This window comes from Acinonyx jubatus, chromosome C1, assembly GCF_027475565.1.
Source record: "Acinonyx jubatus isolate Ajub_Pintada_27869175 chromosome C1, VMU_Ajub_asm_v1.0, whole genome shotgun sequence".
NCBI lineage: Eukaryota > Metazoa > Chordata > Mammalia > Carnivora > Felidae > Acinonyx > Acinonyx jubatus.
The window spans coordinates 151,552,929-151,577,256 of record NC_069381.1 but is presented as its reverse complement, the minus strand read 5'-3'; the positions used below and the strand labels follow the sequence as shown (position 1 = coordinate 151,577,256).

At 37.4% G+C, this 24,328-nt stretch overlaps 1 protein-coding gene and 1 long non-coding RNA gene across 3 annotated transcripts in view; one reads left to right on the top strand and one right to left on the bottom strand.

The window, feature by feature from the left end:
* The window catches only part of SLC38A11 (solute carrier family 38 member 11), a 57,588-nt gene extending 39,763 nt beyond the window's left edge, over nucleotides 1–17,825 (top strand). Inside the window, exons 10-12 of the mRNA XM_027055593.2 lie at nucleotides 2,670–2,782; nucleotides 5,608–5,739; nucleotides 15,539–17,825. Of these exons, the coding sequence (XP_026911394.1) occupies nucleotides 2,670–2,782; nucleotides 5,608–5,739; nucleotides 15,539–15,832 (539 nt within the window). The 3' untranslated portion in view covers nucleotides 15,833–17,825. The remainder of the gene's footprint in view (nucleotides 1–2,669; nucleotides 2,783–5,607; nucleotides 5,740–15,538) is intronic.
* The window catches only part of LOC106982884 (uncharacterized), a 70,821-nt gene continuing 49,900 nt past the window's right edge, over nucleotides 3,408–24,328 (bottom strand). Inside the window, exon 5 of one of the 2 annotated variants that reach the window (XR_008295405.1) lies at nucleotides 3,408–13,270. This is a non-coding gene — a long non-coding RNA (uncharacterized LOC106982884). Of the gene's footprint in view, nucleotides 13,271–15,073; nucleotides 23,140–24,328 lie in introns of those variants that run through there. The other variant, XR_001431429.3, reaches the window with a different exon arrangement.

The following is a 24,328-nucleotide window of genomic DNA, read 5'->3' as shown; positions in this document are numbered from 1 at the left end:
TTTTAAACTCTAGTCCAGACCTATCCTTTCATTTCCAGTCTCTTGCCTGCAGGACCTACCTATTTAGTTGTCCTGTTCTTACCTTAAACACAGAACATCATCTTTCACACAAAACCAGCCCCTCCCCTCCTTCCCTCCTCCCTCAGGGCACCACTCCACACTGAATTTACTTCTCTTTTCCCTGTTCACCCAGGCCCAACAACCGAATGGCTCTCTCTTCTGCTTCCTTTGACCTGTGCGTTCACCCCTCCGTGTAGTGTAATATCCAGGGTAATCTGACAGCCCGCTAAATGCTGTGATTCAAACATGTCACAGCTTTTGCAGGTCTATTATCTCATTTGACCTTGAAACAACCCTATGAAGGTAAGTGGAATAACTAGTTTTACCCCCTGCTTAGAACACAAAGAGGTGAAGGAACTTGCCCAAACTGGATGGTGACAAAGTAGAAAACAAGTTTCCTGACTCCCAGTCCAATTTTCTTTCCATTCTCTCTTGCTGTCTACCCCATTTTGGTCAGGTGTGACCCATTAAAAGCTGTCTCTTATCCTCCAGACCCTCTTCCCTTAGTTGTCAGATGACACTAGGTAGTCTTGAGTGAGTGGTCATTGTTTCAAATAGAGGTTACTGGTGACTATGATGATAGGTGGGCATTTTTCAAATAATGAAAAAAAGTAAAAATGCCTTCAAAACAAAGTGGTTAGGATAATTCCAGTGCCATCAAAAATATAATACAGGCATATGCCATTAGAGTGCAGTAACAAAGTGATCGTGAACATCCTGATAAAAATTGTGTTTCAGAACATTGCCATATATCACTGTTGCTGTATCATTTGCCAAGGTGAATGGCCTGTAGGCTCCAGTCTGTACAAAACCTTGGTTTTTAAATGCCTTCTCTGTAAGACATAAATCCTTTATCTTAGTCACACCTTCCTAATGTTGTTATCAGTGGTAATTGCTTAGATATAATTAAATCTTTATATAACAATGCTGACAGGTTGGTTTGGGTTTGGGTTTTTGTGTTTTTTTAACCTAGCTATAATTCCCGAAAATACACTTAGACTCAAGCTGGAATAAGCTGACACTGTTCCTTCAGGCTGTTTCATTTTAGGCAAATCTGGTCTTATCTGTGCACGCTGCGTGCTTCCTTTCTTTTCCTTCTTAGTAGATAAATTTCAGCTTGTGAGGCACTAAGGACTGCAGGTTGCTCTTGACGTTCTAGGCACTTTTGAAAAGGGGCAGGGCCCATTTTGTAGAGAAGATTAGTGAACAGGGACTTTTAGTTCTCTTTCTCAGAATGGTGGAACCTTTTCAGTCAACCTTGGAACAGGCCTCCGCCACGACTGCTCTGTGGTTTAATCCCTTCTGCCCTAAGGGACACTAGACAGGAATGTGCATTTGTTCTAATTGACAGGAGGAGGGAGAAGAGTCATTAGAGTCTTGGCAGAGCCAAGTCATTTAGCTTTTTAAAGAAAAAAAAAAGGACAGAAATACAGTTTTGTTTTCTTTTTAAACAGTATGGTAGTGTGTGACTTTGATCTGATATCCTGTTCAGTCTAATTGGAAAACGTGACCAAAATTTTAAAATGTAAGCATATTATATTTAGGAAATGAACAGGCCCAAATATTGTTTGTTTCAGTTCTGGGAAGCCTTTTGCTGCCATGACTTCTGGGCCCTCGTTAGATCCCTCCATTTCTTCATAGATGTCTGAGAAAAGACAGTGTCGAAATAGGAATTGGTCCGGGGCGCCTGGGTGGTTCAGTCAGCTAAAGCGTCCAACTTCCGCTCAGGTCACCATCTCACGGTTCGTGAGTTCAAGCCCCGTGTTGGGCTCTGTGCTGACAGCTCCGTCTGTGTCTCCCTCTCTCTCTGCCCCTCCCCCGTGTGCATGCTGTCTGTCTCTGTCTCTCTCCGTCTCTCTCAAAATATATAAACATTAAAAAAATTTTAAAAAAAGAATTGGTTCAAGGTGTACATGGTCCATTGTTTAGTGTGGAACTAATTAAATATAATGCTTTTCCTCAGAAATAACCATATTTCCACACTTTTAAATCAGTGCTCTTACACCAAGGTTGATCCGATACCATGAAAGGTAAATTCTTGCTGTGACAGGGGGTTTGTGATTGAACCCTATAGCGTGGTCTACAGGAAATTCAGCTCCCCAGATGTACTGGTCTACTCTTCCTTTCAGGATTGCCCTTGATCTAAGAATAACATTTCAAAAGGAAATTTGTTTATTTTAACATACTTTTTTTTTTTTTAATAACGAAGTCACTTATTTACCAGAAACAAAGACCAGAAGCAAGTTTATAAAACCAGTGTACAAGAATTTAGGGAGTTGATTCAGGTGTCAGAAGACAATGGATAAAAGTATTTTTCAGATGTTGATACACATTTAAGGCACATCTACTAAAAACAAACAATGAGAGTAAGGGAAAAACTACTAGTTATAAAATCATCTTCAAGTTGGCACAGGTACTAGTTTTAATATCAGTCAATAATTATAGAGTTATCGAATGCAGACACGCTATATTTAGACTTGGCAGTCTGTTCCATTGATTAAATGAAGTTTCTGCAGCTTGACTTACATGATAAATACCCATTATCTGATTTGTTAGGTGTTTATCTCAAATATTCAGTTGAAATAAATCTATTTTATATTATTCTCTAGGAGACTTATTCGAAAACTATTGCAGAAACGATGACCTGGTAACATTTGGAAGGTTCTGTTATGGAGTTACTGTCATTTTAACGTACCCAATTGAATGCTTTGTGACTAGAGAGGTAAGCACAGTTCCTTTCCAACACTTTATCTAGTTGATCCCTCTACTACATTTAATTCAGGAAGACTTGTAAATAATTTAATCCTGCAAATTTGCAAGTGCACGATGAGGAATAGAAGTTATAAAATTTTCTTTTTCAACCAGTGTGAAGAGAATTTCATACTCAAATGCTTACAAGTTATTTTTTTCTAAAACTGGATTTGAAGATCACGTTTGGTGGTTTAGTTTATATTAGCATAAGTATAAATATTTATACAACTGCATTCCAAAATGAATGCCAGCCTTTAATAGGGCCAAACTAAGTTGTTTTTCCTTAAAAACATTCTTACAGAGAAATTAAGTACTGAGATTTAAAACATGTTTTACAGAATTGTCCTTTTGCTAAGATTGTTTTAGAAGTCAACATGTATTCAGGCACCTTGGAATTTTGATCAGTTGTGTTATTTTTAAAAAATGAAAATATCTTACTGTACATGGAAAACCAAAATCAATTTAAGCCATTAGTTTTACAGATATATTTCATTTATATATTTATCCAAGTATATTTATCTCTATTTTACACCATGTAAAATGATAGAGATGGTATATTACACATATATGTTTTTGTGATGTATTTGTACTATATATATATATATATATATATGTGGATTTGTGAAGGATGATTAAGTGAAAAAAGAACTCACTCTTTTTGTGTAAACTTGGATGACATGGCTTGTTGGGAATCCCTTATACAGTCAGCGAAAAATCCACTGTACGAGTCAGCAGAAAAACATGATCCTGTTTCACAGTGGTTCTTTCAGCAATCACACTGAAAAGGGCTTAGTTTTAGGATCTATTCCTAGAGGCTGTTTACACAGTGCGCCACGTGAATGGGTCTAATGTGTGAAGTGAAATGCCTAAACGCCACAGAGCTTTAAATACGCTAACTGATCGGCTGGCTTCTAGAGGAAGACCAGTGCCTACCTTACGCCTTTTCTGGGGTAAGGAACTGCTCAGGGAAATAGAATAAGGAAATATTAAGCACTATGTATGTCCTTTACAATTAGCACTTGTCCTCACTTACAAATGTGTAAATCACAAGCCCGTTCTCCAACTTGAATATAAGAGAGAAGTATACTGAACTTTACTTTTATGAAGATTTTTTAAAATCTAAGAGCCTGTAAGGTATTTGCTGTTGTTGGATGCAGGAAATGGTTTTATTTTAGCTTCTGCCCAGTACTTTGGGTTCAAATCTGATCTCTAGATCAGCAGTAACAGATGGTACATTCTCGTGTGGTTTCTGGTGAACTGCTTATGGACCATCTGAATCACTCCACCTGCACAGCTTATGTCTTCAGTACTTGGAACTTGTGTTTCCTCTCTAGCTGCCATGACAGGAAGACAGAACTAAATCAAGATCTCTGCCATGGTAGCAAATACGAGGCAGAGGAACCTCAGATATACTTCATTCATTCACTTCCTTTTTCTCTCTCCTCTGTCCACACACACACACACACACACACACACACACACACACACACAGTCAAAGCCATTTCTATTCATAGGTTAAGTAGCCAGCCACATAAAAGGATGCCAGAAAGCCTGCCCAGACCCCTAATGAATGTCTCTCACTAGCCTGCTGCACTTTCTACTCTTAGAATTTTGTCAGATGCATCTACAAGAATGAATTTTAAATATTTGGAAAAACATTACCAATTGTAAAACCATAAATAAGTAAAAGTTATTAGTATCCCCATTAATTATTAGCAGAGTTATGGCCGTATCCAGTCTGTGGGGAATGCTACTTATCTAGGAATATTACTTAGTACAGCTTGGAGGGTTGGCTTCATTAAGACTTTCTAGGGGCGCCTGGGTGGCTCAGTCGGTTACGCATCCGACTTTGGCTCAGGTCATGATCTCACAGTGCGTAAGTTTGAGCCCCGCGTCGGGCTTGTGCTGACAGCTCAGAGCCTGGAGCCTGCTTCAGATTCTGTGTCTCCTTCTCTCTCTCTCCCCTTTCTCCGCTTATGCTCTGTCTCTCTCTGTCTCAAAAACAAATAAACATTTAAAAAAATTAAAAAAAAAAAGAATTTCTAGCATCTGACCTTCTACCATTTTCAACTCTTGTCTCAGAGGTTCCCTTGCACAGAGTCAACCCTGTTCAGACTGTCTCCTCCTTGTCTCCCATAGGTATCTTTCCTGTTCTTCTTACCTCTTTTGCTCTTTTCACATTGTTGCCTCAGTCTGTAATTCTGCTCTAAATCCTACCCGTGTTTCAAACCCTATCTCAAGCCAAGGTCAGACAGGCATATTTCAGAATTGCTGTAGAGCCAATTACTCTCTAAGAAAGATGGATCTAAGTAACTAAAGCTCTTTCTGTTCTAAATTCTATTTGATTATTTTATCCAGGTATAAATTGATCACTATTTGCTTTTTTAGATGGGTTGAATCTCTACAATCTACTTTCATTCAAATAATCTAAATAGCATCTGTAGTTTCTGTTAGTGGCAGTCTTATTGAACTCATACTTTTTAAGGCAACTTCCCAACATCATTCTTACACTTAAGAAATAGGTTTTTTTTCATACATTATTATACCATGTTCTGAGGCTGTAAGATAACCTACTGCCTATATAATAATTCAACAAAGAATATTTGTTGTTGAAATGTGTATGCATATGTGTGCAAGTACTTCAGAAATATAGGATGTTCATATGGCTTAAGATTTGATTGATTGCCTTACTGGTAGTGTTTTATATAGTCCTAAATGCTATAATATGATATACTTACTTAATAAGTCCTCCATGCCTCTGAGAATCCCTCTCTAAATAATGTGTTTATTTGGCAGGTAGTTGCCAATGTGTTTTTTGGTGGGAATCTTTCATTGGTCTTCCACATTATTGTAACAGTGGTTATCATTACCATAGCCATGTTTGTGTCATTGCTGATTGATTGCCTTGGAATAGTTTTAGAGCTCAATGTAAGTACAATTAAAATTTACACCTTTTATCCTAAAAATAAAAATCTCTTTAAAAAGAATGTTTACATTTAACAAAGGTTCTATTTTCCTTAACAAAGGTTGCACTTTCTGAAATGGAATGAAAATGTGTTCATTATGTTATAATAAATATTAGAGTGATGATATTGTCTACTTTATAGAACTATGTACTTTTTTAAACATTTACTGATTTTTTTTTTTATTTTCAGAGGGAGAGAGTGGGGAAGGGGCAGAGAAAGAGGGAGAGAGAGAATCCCTAGGAGGCTCCATGCTGCCAGCACAGAGCCTGATGTGGGGCTTGAACTCATAAACCATGAAATCACAACCTGAGCTGAAATCAAGAATCAGATGCTTAACCGATTGAGCCATCCATGCACCCCTATAGGACTATATACTTTTAGAGCAGTGGTTCTCCAGTGGGGGAAATTTTTCCTTACCCAGCAAACAGTTTTGGTTGTCACAGTTGGGTATGTGGGTACCACTGGCATCTATTGGGCAAGGTCTAGGGATGCTGCCAAAGACTCCACAATGCACAGGACAGCCCCCATCATAAAGAATTACCCAATCCAAAGTGTCAGTTGTGCTGAGGTTGAGACACCCTGGTTTGGAGCACTTTTTCATATTTTATTTTCTTTTTTTTAAATGTCTATTTACTTACTTTGAGAGAGAGAGGGAGGGAGAGAGAACGAGTGGGGCAGAGACAGAGAGAAAGAGAGAGAGAGAGAGAGAGAGAGAGAGAGAGAAAGAATCCCAAGCAGTCTCCACACGGAGCCTGACACGGGGCTCAATCCCATGGCAGTGAGATCATGACCTGAGCCAATATCACGAATCAGATGCTTAACCCACTGAGCCACCCACGCGCCCTTCATATTTAATTTTCTGTAATAAATAAACATTACCAGGGGGCCTGGGTGGCTCAGTCGGTTGAGCATCCGACTTTGGTTCAGGTCATGATCTCATAGTTTGTGAGTTTGAGCCCCACATCGAGCTCTGCACTGAAAATGCAGAGCCTGCTTGGGATTCTCTCTCTCCTGCTCACTCTCTACCCCTTGCTTGCTCTCTCACATCCTCTCTCTCTCTCACACAAAAATAAATACACATTTAAAAAATATTACTAAAATAACTATATATTACGTGGATCTGGAAGTTCCCTTGTTAAGTAAGAGTAGGTCTAGAGAGATTCATTAAATATGTGTGAATGAAGAGTTATACCCCACATTCACTTCCCACAGCCCAAGTTCTTTTTCTTTAACGTATTTTTTTTCCTTCTCTAGACCTTTCCCTTGTAATCTGTACTGCCATCTCCCAAATCTAGGTGCTTGTGATACCACATCTGAATTAATACTGGTTTTTTGCCTCAACTAGCACATATTTAAGTTCTGCTTCCAGTGTATCATAATAATGCTTAAAAATGTCTACTTTCCTACCAGAGCAGGCATAAATTCTGTTGCCTCTATAATCTGACCCCATGCCTTCTGTGGAAAGTTATTTACCATTTACTTCCCCAAATCTACCCTTAGCTCTAGTCAATCTTATTTTGGGCCTCTGAGTAAGCCATATTAATTCTTTCTTTCATCCTTTGGCTTATATATATTCTTTCCTATAATTATTATTTTCCTTTCATTTCCATCCAAATATCACAAAGATTTAAGATCTAGTGCAACTTCTAATTCATGTATTTGTTGATCAAATATATATTATTCCTATATAATTGAAACACAGTGATGGGAGGAAATCAGAAAGGATCCATGCTTTCACGGAGCATACAATCTCACAATTAAACATGAAAAGTTCAGCTACTATATAAGTCATGAAGAAGAGAAATGAAAGTAGATGGATTCCCAGAAAACATTTATAAGAAAAGATTGACAGGATTTGGTGACAAAGAGGGACAGAGGGACACATCAAGAATGACTCCTTGGTTCTACTTTGTGGAGCTGGGACAATGATGCCCCCTGATGTGAAGTGAATAGAAATGGATCTACCACTTTAGAGTCATTAATCTTCCTCTTCTCCAATCCTTATGGAATTTCTGCTCAGAATCCCACCACTTGGCATTTATTAATTATGCACCACAAGGAGGGAGGACTTGTACAGATGGAATCCCAAGTCATTATTTACTCACTCTATTGAGAGTTGAGGGATAGATGAAGGCATTATTGTCTGTGCAAGACACTGTTCCCTCCAAATGCCATTTGGATTTGAAGTTCCAGACAAAAGCAGTGGAGGATTCAGTTAGTAATACACTACTGGGGATGTTCTTATAGCAGAATATATGAAAAGTAGGGAGTAGGCAGCTTCTCAAAACCACAGGATCCTGGGGAATGATCTATCCCACCAGCAATGGAAAGAAAGCTCATAGGAGAGATACACAAATATTAAAGGTAACTTTCACCTACTTCCCAATTTTGCATAAACCAAAGACTATTAGGTTCATTCAAAATCATTTTATGTTCCAACCTTGATCTATGATCTATGTAAGTGGATGACTACTACCTTAATGCACTAACTTGATTTGTGTATCGTTATCATGTATCGTGTGTTGTTTAAACTGTCTGTAAGCTTGCCTTCCCTACCAGAGAGTAAGTTCTTTGAAGACAAGTATGATACTTAGCTATTTCATCCATCCTCCACAGTATATGGCATAGTACTAAGAACACAGTGCTCAAATTACTGCATGGGCTATTGCCCCTTGGGATCACAGATCAGGAACTATTTCTACAATCGTTCCTGAACATAAGGGGTATTCATCAGCATAGCACCAGGATACTAAGTGTTACCAAAAAATGATGGTATTGACAGTGACATTAATCTTTCATCTGTGCTGAGGATATGATCAACATAATGATCCCCAGGTCTGTTATTTCTTACTTTGTTAGATGTCTCATTTGAATTCATATTTGGTTGTGTGTGGGCTTTTTTAATATTGTAGGATTTTGGTATGAAAAATATGTTTATCAACTGCTTGATCACTTAGTACATGTTGATAGCCTAACTGTTCCCTTTAAGTTAAGCAAGCATATACACATTATTGATTTTTTAGTAATGATCTATTTTTGTAAATTTGACCATAACTTTCTGTTAATTGCTTATCTCCATGATACTTGCACAATAAAATTGTAAGCATTTAATTACATTAAAGAGTACCTATTGTACTTACGTTGAAAATTATTTGCAGCTAAGACAGAATTCTAGTATTGTAGAATAATCAGAGAAGAATATTGGGTGAATGTCTATTATAAGGTCAATATCTGAGCTGGTTTTAGAAAACGTTTTACAGATTTAAAGCATGATTCTAGATCTTTAGCTTTTTAAAAACCTGGTCATATAGTTATTCATAAAAAGACAATTAAAGCAGAGTGCTAAGTTGTCTGTTATGATATACTAAACCCAAGACAATTACACTAATTTTAAAGAAATGAACCCACAACTATATGGTCAATTAATTTTGACAAATCAGGAAAGAATATCCAATGGGAAAAAGACAGTCTCTTCAACCAATGCTGTTGGGAAAACTGGACAGCAACATGCAGAAGAATGAAACTGGACCACTTTCTTGGTGGACCACACACCAAACAAAAAAATAAGTTCATATTGGATTAAAGACCTAAATGGGAGAGTTGAAACCATAAAAATCCTAGAGGAGAACACAGGTAGTAACCTATTTGATATTTCCCATAGCAACTTCTTTCTAAATATGTCTCCTGAGGCAAGGGAAACAAAAGCAAAAATAAACTATTGGGACTATGTCAAAATAAAATGCTTCTGCACAGCGAAGGGAACAATCAATGGAACCATAAGGCAGCCTACAGAATGGGAGAAGATATTTGCAAATGGCATATTTGATAAAGGGTTCATATCCAACATATATAAAGAACTTATAAAACTCAACACCCAAAAAAATGAATAATACTATTAAAAACGGGCAGAAGACATATAAATGATGGCCAACAGACACCTGAAAAGATGCTCAACATCACACATCATCAGGAAAATACAAATCAAAACTATAAGGAGATACCACCTCACACCTGTCAGAATGGCTAAAATTAACAACACAGGAAACAGCAGGTGTTGGCGAGAATGTGGAGAAAGGGTAACCCTCTTGGACTATTGGTGGAAACTGGTGCAGCCACTCTAGAAAATAATATGGAGGTTCCTCAAAACATAAAAAATACAACTACCGTATGATCCAGCAATTACACTACTAGGTATTTACCTAAAGAATATAAAAACACTAATTCAAAGGGATTCATGCACCCCAATGTTTACAGCAGCATTATCTACAATAGCCAAATTATGGAAACAGCCCAAGTGTCCATCGATTGATGAATGGATAAAGAAGATATGATATGCATATACAATGGAATATTATGTATCCATAAAAAAGAATGAAATCTTGCCATTAGCAATGACATGGATGCAGCTAGAGAGTAGAATGCTAAGTGAAATAAGTCAGAGAAAGACAAATACCATCTGATTTCACTCATATGTGGAATTTAAGAAACAAAACAAGCAAAGAGGAAAAAAGAGGGAGACAAACCAAGAAACAGACTTAACTATAGAGAACACACTGATGGTCACCATAGGGGAGGCGGGCAGGGAATTGGGTTAAATAGGTTATGGAGATTAAGGAGGGCACTTACTGTAATGATCACCTGTGATGTATGGAAGTGTTGAATCACTATATTGTATACCTGAAACTAATATCACACTCTGTTAACTAACTGAAATTTAAATAAAAATTTTTAAAAAGAAAAGCTGAGATGGGCAAAAAAAAAAATAAATCATTTTGTGAGAATGTAATAAAATTGAGGATATCCATTCTTTTACAGATCACCTGAGCATATGTTTTTTCAATCGACAGAAGTCTTTTGGCATGCAGAACATGTGCAGGTCTTTACTCAACTCCCTTCTGTGTGGACATTTGTCATGTTTAATAGAGCCAGATGAGGTGTTATTTCTCTCAATAACTAATGTAGGCTGGACCATGCAACACTTTGGATGTACCTCAAGTATGCTGTGTTCCACTTCCGAATGACAGTGTGAGCTAATATGTACTGATTATTTACTCTGTACAAAGTGTTTTGCATGCATTATCTTCCTTGATCTGTATTAGTTTTACAGATGCAGAAACTGAGGCACAGAGTGATTAAATAGAGTAATTAAATAGTTCAGGGGTGCCTGGATGGCTCAGTCAGTTAGGCGTCTGACTTTGGCTCAGGTCATGATCTTGCAGTCCGTGAGTTCGAGCCCCGCATCGGGATCTGTGCCGACAGCTTGGAGCCTGGAGCCTGCTTCAGATTCTGTGTCTCCCTCTCTCTCTCTGCCCCTCCTCTGCTCATGCTCTGTCTCTCTCTCTCTCTCTCAAAAAATAAACATGAAAAAAAATTTTTTTAATAGTTCACACTAGTTGTAAGTGCAGAATCTAAATTTGAACACAGGCTTTCAGACTCTGTAGTCCACATTTTTAAAAAAATTTCCTTTAAATTATGTAAAATCAGTAAGTTCATTTCTCTGTCCACTTTTTTTTAAATTTTTAAAAAAAAATTTAAATGTTTATTTATATTTGAGAGAGAGACACACACAGAGTATGAGCAGGGGAAGGGCAGAGAGAGAGGGAGAGACAGAATCTGAAGCAGGCTCTGGGCTCTGTGCTGACAGCTCAGAGCCCGATGCGGGGCTCAAACCCACTATCTGTGAGATCATGACCTGAGCCGAAGTCAGACACTCAACCGACTGAGCCACCCAGGCACCCCACTCTATCCATTTTTTAAGTTAAAAATCGATGCACTGAATTTACCTATAAGTGAGGTTAAGAGTAATCCATAATATATATATATATATATATGGTTAGACTTTAATAATGGGTTAAAATAAATACTAGATGAAATAAAATGGGACTGAAAGCTTTCATCTAAATTGATGTTTCACTAATATCTTTTATCTTAGTTAATAATTGTACTTTAAGAATTCTACTGTGGCTTCTGAATCATCACTAAGTAGACTAATGATCTTCACTGATGAGATAATGTAATAGAATCAAACCTTCGGTTTGCAAATTTAGGGAAATGCTGTTACTGTAACTAAAATAATAGAGGATAAATTATTTGGGGTTATATTAGTTATTTAATAAAAAGCAAAACCCTATTTAGAGCTTCGCTTCCCTTTTATTACATTGTTTTTATGGCAGTAGACAATAATGACGTATTTTCCAAAGGAAATGCACCCTCAATTTTAAAGGATTCATTTTAGAAGCAAATAAAATAAATATAAGTCCCATTCTTGGTAATAAAAATCCAGCTTCTTGGCACTGATGTTGCTATTAGAGAAAAGAGGTATCTGCAGTAATTGGGCCCTATGGGTTTCTACTTGCAGCAGTACAAAGAGAAAAGATGAAGCAGCTGGGGCCTGTGGCCACAGTAACCAGCCCAACAAGCATTGTGTACAGCTTAAAGTAGAAGGAAGCAAGCAAGCCAATTACCCAGTGAGAGCCAACGTGGAGAGATACAGTCATCAGGGTGAGCAAGGCATAGTCGGAGCTGCCAAAGACCTCCTGAGCTAGAGAGAATTTCTCTTTAAGGTATAGGAATACATTTCATGAGTCCAAATTGATTATGAAGTAGAAATTCAGAAGACGTATAAGCATTCTTTTGTTTAGTTTTCAGCTTTCTTGCATCATTTCAGAGGTTTATATTCTGGTAGGAAAATTTAGATACTTTTCCAATTTGAATTGCCAGTGAAAATCATCAACACCTTCTGTCATTTTCTTTAGCAAACTCCAGAATGCCCTGGCGTCAGTTGTGTCATTATCAAAGGATAGTGCTGCCCTGCCTTTATAAATAAGGCTGTATTTTATTGTCCCTTGAAGAGAGACAGACAGAATCCCAAGCAGGCTCTATGCTATCAGCGCAGAGCCCAACATGGGGCTCAAACTCACTAACCGTGAGATCACAACCCGAGTCAAAATCAAGAGTCGGACACTTAACCAACTGAGCCATCTAGGTGCTTCTTATTCTCCCTTAACGAACAGTTATGATATTTACATCCTGTCAAGCAGTTCCAAAAATTATTCCAAAGCCAGTGGTGTATATCTCACACAAGGCTATATTAAATAGATCAACGAAGCTGGACGAATTTACAGGGAATAGAGCAGGTGGAACCACTCTGTAATTCTACTGATGGTCTTGGGTCCTAACAACAACCTCTAGCAAGACTGAGCTTTCAAATATTAAGAAAGTAACTGTTATCTAGACAAGATACCCAACTGGACTTCTTCCAGTACAAACATCAGCTATATAGTTTTCCCACTAATTGCTACTTTCTCAACTCTTAAGAATTATAACATAAACAGAACACCCATTGCTTTAGACTGCCCAGCAAGTTAGGTTTGGAAAGAGTCCCAAAATGCTGACTGATGACAGCTTCTTAGCAGCAGCTGGTGGCGGTTTTCATCCTGATAGTACTCTCAACACTCTGAAGTTCCAGATGAATTGGCATTCCCTGTTTGTTCCTGTAAAGAGAAGAGACTGTACATATACACATCCCCATACCCACATACATATATTTATATCTTAATTACTTTTTCATTGTTTTCAATTTTTTTTCAAAGAAACCAAAGGGTAATAATTATCATAAACACAGACCGGGTTCTACAGTATTTTTCATAACTTAAAAACATTGTCAGTTTCAGGTGTTATGATACAGCCTAAGGAATCCATAATTCATTCAATTCTTGCCAAATGAAAACTAATTCTTTATATCTGTGTACCTTGGTAGGTACTTATTTTTATGCAGGTTCTATGAATGACAAAATTACAATGTCCTTATATTTTGTATTAGAATACAATGTGGGGTGGGGGGGGGCGCCTGGGTGGCTCAGTTGGTTATACATCCAACTCTTGCTTTCGGCTCAGGTCATGATCTCATGGTTTGTGAGATTGAGCCCTGCCTTGGGCTCTGTGCTGAGTGTGGAACCTGCTTGGTATTCTCTCTCTCCCTCTCCCTTTGCCCCTCCATAGCTCATGCTCAGTCTCTCTCCCTCCGAATAAATATATAAACATTAGAAAAGAAAAAGAATACAATTTGGCGCTCTTTTCTCATTCTTTATCTCTGACTGTAGATGTATTTTCCATGAAGTGTGGTCCCTCTTAATCTCCAAATTTTCAGATACTGCCTGAATACTCTCATTTCATTTCTCTGCACTTCTGTTTTTGTAAAAAATAAAAAAAAAAGTTATAGTTTTGGAATCATAGTCGTAATATTTCTGGTATAAGGATGGTACTTAGTGTAATAGTAATTTTAGTAAATGATAATATTGAGAAAATATTTCTTCTAAAACTGTTTTAAGGTATAATCTGTTTTTACATCATCCAGCTTCAAAATCAGTTTTCTGTCATTTTTCCTTGGAGAAAATCTGCTAAAATCATGTGTCAAACCACAGGTGATAGGTGTATAGGGTTTCATTATACTATTCTTTCTACTTTTCTGTATATTTACAAATTTCCATTATAACTGTTTCAAATATAGCAAAACATATTTTAAGGAAAGCTTGCTTTTAATTCTAAACCAATATCATATTTGCTATTGAGTGTGTTTTTAAAAGTTGTGTTTTATGGCTTAAGAGAATGTCATTTGTGGTGCGCCTGGGTGGCTCAGTCGGTTAGGCATCTGACTTCCGCTCAGGTCATGATCTCATGGTTTGTGGGTTCAAGCCCCACCTGGGGCTCTGTGCTAACAGCTCAGAGCCTGGAGCCTGCTTCGGACTCTGTGTCTCCCTCTCTCTCTGCCCCTCCCCCACTCATGTTCTGTCTCTCTCAAAAATAAATAAATGTTAAAAAAATTTTAAAGAGAGTATCATTTGTTGTGTAATTATATTTGTTATATCTTAGTAATATGTGTTATATTTTGTTTACTATATAATTCACATTTAGTATAATTTAAAAACTCTATAGTGCCTAAAATGCATTAAATTTTAACATTATTTCATGTGTTAGTGTCTAGTGCATATTTAGCCTCAAGGGGAAAGTATCTTTTCTTTTAAGTCAATAACTCTTGGTATTTTTATAATAGACAACACTACTGCCCATAATTTTCAATCTGACATGCCCCCTCAAGTTGGACTTACCCATAAGCTAATGTGGGGGAGGGTGAATGAGTCATAGTCATTTAGTTCTGTCAATTTTCTAGAGTAATTAATGTGTTTGGTTTTACTTGAAAGAGAATTTAGAAATGCTATTTCATGTTAAGTGCCCTCGGGTAATAGTTATCTTTTTTTATTCCAAGGGGCACCTACTTTCATACACAATGAAAAAAAGAGGAAAGATAATATCCCCTACACACTTCCCAATAGTCCCCTCTTATACACAAATGACAAATAGACCTCTCATATTTGAACAGCATAGTAGGTACTCAGTAATTTGAGATAATGAGTATAAGGAAATATGATGTGACTGAAAACATGGGATGTTTCAAGAGTTTGCCAGAAATTGACCTTGCCATCTGTTTTATTTTCGAAATTATTTTCTGATCATGTTTTTCTTAGTCTGATATACTATTATGTTATTTTACTATTCTCATTTGTAAATACATTATCAGAAAGGGGAAAACCTATTCCTAAGTCTCCCTTGGATTATTTTTCTTTCCTTTGTTTGATTCAACTAAACCTATTAAACTTTTAATATGTACAATGACAAATATATTTTGTAAATGTTTTTTTAAAACCTGTCCAAGGAATGCTCCGTTCAGTAACATATTGTTATTTCTTGTTTTCAATATGCAGGGTGTGCTCTGTGCAGCTCCACTAATTTTTATCATTCCATCAGCATGCTATCTGAAACTCTCTGAAGAACCGAGGACACACTCAGATAAGATTATGGCCTGTGTCATGCTTCCTGTCGGTGCTGTGGTGATGGTTGTTGGGTTTGTCATGGCCATCACAAATCCTCAAGATTGCACCCACGGGCAGGAAATGGTCTACTGCTTTCCTGACAATTTCTCCCTCACAAACATCTCAGGTTCTCATTTTCAACTGACAACACAACCTTCCATTTTAAATATCAGTATCTTTCAATGAGTTGACTACTTTAAAAAGTATGTATGTTTTCATAGACTTCTAAACTGTAACATTCACACGTTTTTAGTCCGTGTATTACAAAATTATCATTTTGGTATTTATCAAGATTTGGTTTTCTTTAGTCTTTAGACCAATATAAAAGATAAAGAAGAAAAGAAAATTGTATTTTATTATTTTATTTTAAACAAAATAAAAAAATGTTTAATGACTCTGCTGCACTAATCTTAATTGCAGGAGGAAAAGTGAAGGCCTTGGCACTTGCTGCCATCCTCTCGAAGCATCATTCTTGTATTTGATAGGGGAGCCAACATATTGCATTCCAAAATAAGTAGATGATTGTGGGTTGGAATTTTGCATACATATCCTTTACAAGAAAAAATTGTTGTGTGTTTTAAAGTTTATGGAATCGAAGAGAAAGGAAAGTGAAAACTACTGAAGGGAACAGATATCCCAAGAGCAAAGTGAACGTTTCCATTATAATTTCAACAGCATCCCTTGTTTAGAAGGGAGTGAATCCCTGGAGAAGTGAGTAAAGTTCTTCCTGTGTTAAGAAGCATGAATAATAGACTGTACAGAGCAAGATGTGTGAGGAATAAACATTACCTCTCAAGTTTGGATCCTGTGAGAATACAATGGTAGTGCCATTAAATAGATTATAAAACGGGGCGGGGGGGAATCCACAAGTTTCTCTGAGGCACAAGCCCAAGAGATGGGTTATGTGTCAGCTTTGGACCCTTTGATTTCAAGTACTGGTGAGAGTATACAACTGGAAGCTGAAATCGGAGACTAGACCCTTTCAAGAAGAATCGGGGCTACGGAAGACGTTTTCTTACTCCTCAGTGATCCTCAGGGAGATTCTCAAGAGTGCTTGTTGACTGGATTTTCCTGACTAGACACTGAAATGGAGTTTGGCATGCAGGGTATTTATTAAGGATCATCACTAACAGGAGAGAGGAGGAATGCAGCATCGGGAGGGCAAGATGGAACTGTAGCACAGGCCAACAAAGCCTCAGCCAAGTCCATGGGGAAACTAGAGCATCTGTGGCCCTTCAAGACTTGTCCCTGTTCAGGTGAAATAGCCAAGTTGTAATACCACTGCCTCCATCAGTCCTTGAATGTGGGCACTCGTGGAGGACGAGCCCGTGGACTGGGAAGCTCTTGGCAGCTGAACAAACCCTACAGGAACTGAGAGTTGGGTGCTGTCTTTTGGTGGCTGGGGCATCACATGCTTCCTTGTAGGGGAACTGGTAGGCACAGCTGTGTCCTCCACAGCTGCCCTCAGTTTTTAATGAGGATTTTAAAATATCTTTTCATGAGGATTTCGTATCTTCAAATCTATGACAATCTTTTAAAAGTAGTCAAACAAAATTTGGCCACCCTACACCAAATCGCCCCAAATTTTATTTCTCACTTTTTAATTTGTATTTCAAGTGGACAATACATGGCACTTTATTAACCATTGCCAAACAGAAAATACCACAAGCAGAGTTAATACCCGATGTGTTTGTACAAATCACAGTCAAAAAACAAAAAAGAACAAAACACAAAACAAAACAAAAACCCACAGGAAGTATATAACGGATAGTTTCACAGTAGTTTGAATAAAGAGGTGAGAGCTGAGTCATCATGTGATTCAGACTAAGACCTGTGGATAGCAAAGAAAGCTGTACCTTAGGCAAAACCATGCTCAGGCTTGGAGTATGATTTTTGCTTCAATAAAACATTACCCATGCCCCTCAATTAGTTTAAATGCTATGGGCTGTATAGCTTTTCTGTAGTTGACTTGTAGATTTGTGTTTCATAGTTGTTTAAGAATCATAAGGTTAAGTGGTATGTGCCTATTTTTAGATTGATACATGTTTTGGTAAAAAAATAAAATAAAAATACTTTGATTCCATACTGAGGGAATGTAAAAAATTTTTACAACAGTCTATCTCTGCATTACTCAAGACTGAGAAACACTGACCTACATAGTTTTTAGATAAAGTCAGAAGAGATGAGATTCCAAGAGTGTACAAAGAGAAACACATCAAGGATAATGTAATTTAGCACTTAACCATCTATTATCTTGTAGTTTGGGTATTGCTTCAGATACCAAAAGTTAAATTAACCTTGATTCTTCAAGTAGGTTACAAAAAAACCCAAAAACAAAAACCCTCCTGGTAGGAACTGAGTATCGCATTAATGCCTAATCAATACTTTTTCTGTTTTGTTTTGTTTTTGTTTTTGTTTTATTTTTATTCCTAATCAAATGTAGAACAAAACTGCCCTGATCCCAGTTATAGCTACATCTTTCTTTTTTTTTTTAATGTTTTTTTTTCCATTTATTTTTGAGAGAGAGACAGAGACAGAGGATGAGCAGGGGAGGCCAGAGGGAGACGGAGAAACAGAATCTGAAGCAGGCTCCAGGCTCTGAGCTATCAGCACAGAGCCCGACGCCGGGCTTGAACTTGTGAACCGTGAGATCATAACCTGAGCCAAAATCGGCCACTTAACCATCTGAGCCACCCAGGCGCCCCACTACATCTTTCAAATTATGATAGAACAAATCTTTGAAACACATCTATTTTTTATTGCAATTATTTTTTGCAATTATTATATTGCAATATATATATGCAATATATATGCAATATATTATATTGCAATTATAAATAAATTTATTTGAAATCATTTATTGCAATTATTTTTTATTGCAAATATTCTATTTGCAAGAATACTTATCTGTTTCTTTAGTTTGCTACCATGCAAAACTTTGAGAACTTACCCCCTTCTATTTTCTACATCAATTTAATGAGAGATTTCTACTTAAACTCATTCCCTCCTTGCTACTTGTTGCCCCTAATACAGCAACTTGAGGACTTTAAACCAATTTCTCAGGTTATCACTATAATTGGAATTATAAAGTGTTTCTTCATTTAAGAAATAAAGGGAATAGTATATTGACACACTAATGTAAACATCTAGTAATACATTTCCTTTAAGAGTACAGATTGGATGGCACCTGTGTAATTTGTGAATTGGGTCCTTGTCCATGTTACAATTTATAATAGGATCTTTCATCTCAAGCTAACTTGAACCATCTTCAAGTATCAGCAGGGAGACCTCCTTGCCTCTATCTCCAATGGTGTCAAGCTGTAATGGTTGCCTCTTGTCTTTCCTAAAAGGACCCTGAAATCCAGGTTATGCAACTAAGAAAATCCCCACTAGTCCTCTGCTGAAGACATACTGCTTACATCAGTTTAATTAAAGATTAATTTATTGGACAGAAGCGGTCCTCTTTCTGGTGTATCTGCTGCCATCTTCTCAGGAAAGCAGTATTAGTCTGGTTTGGGTTCAGTTTTGTTTTGTTTCGTTTTTTGTTTTGTTTTGTTTTTTTAGCTGAGCTGGCCACTGACAGGTAACCCAAGAGTGGCTCAAGCATGGGCCAGCCAGTGATCTTGGGGTGGGGTGCTCATAAATACTAACTGTGGTAAGGGCAATAATTAGCTACACCAATCAGATAAGCTTCTTTAGGAATTTATACTAATCTGAAAAGTGTATAAAGAATTTGCCCCGATGACAGAGCAAACATGCAGAATGGATGAGAGACACCATGAGTTAGGGAACCACATAGACTGGGACAGAGAAAAGAGCATATTCTCTGGAACAGTGGTTCTCAAACTTTAACATGTGTCTGAATCCCTTGGAGGACTGATTGAAACACAGATTGCCGGGACCCACCTTCAGAGTTTCTGGTTCAGTGCTCTGGGGTGAGGCCTGAGAATGTGCATTTCTGAAAAGTTCCCAGGTGGTGCTGCTGCTGTTGGTTCAAAGACCACATTTGAATATTGTTGGAGGTTGGACATAAGAGAGATGCTAGATGGTACCATCTGTTTAGAGGCTGGGCAAAATACAAGCAAGAAGTAGAAGTGCTGTGCTGGAGCTCAGGGAGAAAACTGAGGCTAGAGACAGAGGGAGGAAAGCTACTGGCACATATTAAATGTCCTTATCCTTTGTTTCTTTGAAAAATCATTTAGAGAAGCTTACAGAGGGAAGAGGAGAAACCAAGACTGTAAGATTAGTGAACAGTAATGGCAAGAGAGGGGAGGAGAGTTAACAACAAAGAAGAAAGCAGAGATTACAGTTTAAAGTCAACACAGCTGCAGTGGTTAAGCTGAAAGCCTGGTGTGGAGCCTACAGGCATTCAGAGAAGGTTGCCTGAGCTTCATAGGAAGAAAAGAAGGAAGGAAATATTCCAGTTCCTTGAAAGTACACCAAGTTTTCCTAGGACTAAACTCTCAGTGGAATGTCTTACTTGGAAAATTACATAGGGAACACGAGTATAACTGGGCTGGACTCATAACATCATGCAGATAAAGAATTCCTGTAGTAGTGTTGTATAGGACACTTTTAATAATCATTCCACTAATGTTTGCTCATCCACAGTAAAGATTATCGGTAAATTTAGTTTTGGAGTTTTTATTATATTATTCATTTATAAAAATATGCTAAGTGCTCTATGAAAACATACACGCACACACACACACACACACACACACACAGATTTAGTCTGTCCATTTCTAACTTCCACCTGATTCTGGATTCTGATCCTTATCAACTCACACTAGACTAATGCCACAGCCTCTTAAGTATTTGCCTGTGGTTTCTTTTCCATTCAAGGTGATCACTCTGAGAATCATCGTATGAAACTGACATTATTAAACTGATGTTTAATAACACCGCTTGCTCAAAATCTTTCCATGAAACTCTTGTGCTTATAGAATAAAGTACAAACTCCACACTCCAGCCTGTATTCAAAACTTTCATAATATGGCCTCAACATGGCATTCTGGTCTTTTGTTCCGTGAACCACAGGAAGGGACTCTTTAGTCTAACATAACTAACACATTCCTTTAACTAAAATTGCTCTTTGCCACATTTGCCCCTAAATTCTTGGCATTCTCTCACCTGAATATTCAACCCCTCCCTCTCATCAAAATTCTGTCAATTCTTTGATCTTCTCCCTGTTCTATACCTGACAACTTTAGCTGCAAATCAGTTCTTCCTCCTTTGGAATTCTGTGATTCTTATACTTATGTTGCATGAGGAAAGCCCCTCTCTCTGTCTAACCAGACTGAAAGCTCATTGAGGACCAACAGTGTGCTTTAAAGCTTCTTTTTATTCTTCATATCTCATGGCAAGGAGACTTGAATATAGTAAACACAAGTATTTGAAGTGAGATTGATGGTGTAAAAGGGAAAATGGTTAATTATACCATACGTATTATTTTATTGAATTTTTTCCGGCTATAATGATTGTCATATAAAGTAAAATAGCATTTTAATGTGATGTAGTCATTCATCTACCAAGCTGGTTTAAATAATTGAGTTGGGTTTCTTGTTTTGCTTTATTATGCACAGAACCTACAGAGAAATTATTTGGGATAGTCATAAAAGGACTCTTCAAGTAAATACCAATCAGCACATCTTTTCACTCGTTTTTGACAGCTAACTAAACATTTACTTATATCTTTCTTAATTATAAGCTCTTTAAGACCTAAGACCATGTCACATTTAGTTTTCTTTTTTTGCCAGTGTATGCTCATTTTTTACTCATGCCTGATAAATATTTAATGATTTGAATTTATCTAATTTATACATATCTACCTCCATTTTATAACCCATCAAGAAAACTTACATTAACCCCTTTATTTAATATTATTCCTAAATTTAATATTTAATATTATTCCTCATGGTGTCTCTCATCCATTCTGCATGTTTGCTCTGTCATCAGGGCAACAACAACTAAGTGTCAAAACTTTAAACCAAATATGTTTATGATTTAGGTACAATTATCACCTTGCCTAATCTCAGCAAATAGCTCAGTAATTGTATAGGGCACTGAAAACAAGAGGTGGTTTAGGAACACAGGCAAAATTTAAGAACACTTTGGGCAACTATCAGTTTTTTTAAGTTTGAAAGGCTTTGGAAATGTTTATATCCAAGATAGTGGCAGCTGTGTATTTATCATTTTTAAATTTTGTTTTGCCAGAGGACAAGGCCAATTCCAGAAAAACAAACCCAGCCCAGGCTTCTTAGAGTCAGGTCCCATTGCAAAACAACATTGTTCTTTAATCTTCACGTTCTGAAGGAGAAAAGAATAAAGCATACACACACACACACACACACACACACACACACACACACACACACAAAGCAAAGAAAAATTACTTTATCCCAGAACAGCAGTCTTTGGAGGGCTTCTGACTTTTCTTACACAAGTTTGCATTCTTGTAAAGTCTTAAAGAGAATTTTCCAAGTTACAACTTTTAACTATTGTTCCTCCTTGTACAAAATGTAGATAAGCTGGAAGTTGAGTAATATGACCTTGGGTTTTATGTGCTCTGTGTCTCAGTGCATTTTAGAATGAATTAAGATTTATTTAAAAAGTTGTAAGAATAGACAAGGGAAGGAAATTACCTTTAAACGTTTGGAAAAATAGGGCTTAGAAAACCCTGGGTTTTATAGAAGGGGCTGCTTGATTGGATAAACACAATGGGAGAGTCTCTTTATTCTAGAAGACAATCTGACCTTTTAAAGCAGACATTTCCTTATGTATATGTACCATGTGATTTATTTTTTGAATTGCATTTCTGGTGACTTTGCTCTCCATAAAAAGAGAAGCCCAGAAGACTTCTGCCTTGCATAAAATTCAAATGTGGGTTCATGGCTTTAAATAGGAGCTGTCTATCCAAATGGGTAACAGAAGGTTGACCACTATGGTTTCCCAACAAAGTTAACCCACGTGGCTTAAAGTTGTTCCCCCTGAAGGCCTCTACTTTGTGTCTTCAGCCATTGTAAATTTTCACCTCAACACCAGTACTATTCTCCAAACAACAGCTGTGTGTCTGCCCACTTCCTTTACACTCTGGATAAATCTGGCCTTTCAGAATTACATTAGAGCAGGCCTAGCAGTAGTGGGTGGATAATCATCTGCTTTATAAGTGAGGAAAATCTGAAAAATTTCTCTATTCATTTTCTCAAATATCTTCTATGAAATGATACCAAGGCATCTGACATATTGTTGATGGCTTTTCAGTGTTTAGAACAGAGTCATTCCTTAACACTGGGGATAAGTGAAAGATCCAGAATAACAATTAGGAAGAGTAGCTCTAAACTTTAAGGGTAGCTCATGAGAATGCTGCCCTCCACACTTCTCTCCACCTCCCTAAATTCCAGCAGAACTTCAGATTTTTCCCAAATGCCTCCTCTTCTGAAAAGTCTTCCCAGTCTTCTCCAGTAGACCATAGCTTTTCTTCTTCTGCAAAACTAAGGGTATATATCTGATGGTTAATAGAAGGAACAATCCAGTGTAAATTAGAACTTTCTAATAATTAAGAGTTCACTAATGTTGGCATGGGCTACTCTGGGACTTGGTGAGCCTTCTGTGACTGAGACAACTTGGAGGCTGGAAAAACAATTGCCTGTAATGTCACAGGGGCAGTTCACTGCTGAATAAAAACTGAACTTGATGATCTTCTCGTCAAGGTGTCCTCTAATGCTGAGCCTCTAGGTACTGCCTTGTGTTCTCTGATGAAATAAAATACAGAGCTGTTCTTGAAATTTTTCATTATTTATTTTTGCAACTCGTTTAATTTTTTTTCTGATAAGTATTAAACAGATTAAGAGTGGCAATCTTTTGATTCCTTTTCAGTGCTTAGACCACCTTGTACAAAATAATTGTTAAAAAAAAAAACTTACGAATTGAACCATGAGAGCTAGTTTTGAAGGGAGGACAACCTGGACACAAATAAACCAGATATGGAACAGCACCTAAGCACCACATTTCTAGGGATCAGGTCCCACTGAAGTATGGGAGCTCACAGGAAGTTAGAGCAATTCGTCAGCAACTTCACTTATTCTACCATTAGGTCAATGTAGAGATTATTGCTGCCATTGCTGACCAGCATGCAAAAACCGTTCCCATTCTCTTCCTTCTTGTCACCATTCCCGATTTTCCACTTACAAGAAAGATATTTGCAGGAAACACTACACAGAATGCTTAATAATTGTGGCAAATAGATCCATAAGTTCTTTAATTGCCCCCCTTTGATTGGAGGAAGTTCCATAAAAGCGGAATAGAACCCAATCACAGACAAGATAAACACAAATGTACTAAGCCCATAATGGGGTTCACAGATGTGCAGTATCTACTGTTGATTAAGAACTAGGAGGTGGTTATACTGCTTTGCCCTGAGAAGTATGGTTTATGGATGAGCAGCATGGGCATTACATGGGAGCTCTTTAGAAATACAGCATTTCAGGCTCCACTTCAAACTGACTGAAGCAGCATCTGCATTGTAACAGTCCAAGGTTGTTCATGTCCAAGTTTGAGAAGCACTAATGTACCAGGCCTTGTCTTTTGGGAGGGGGGCTCATCAGAATCCACTAGGAAAATTAGTTAAAGAGAAAAACCCTGGAGAATCTGTTATGCCCAAACAAGGGCTTCCATTACTCA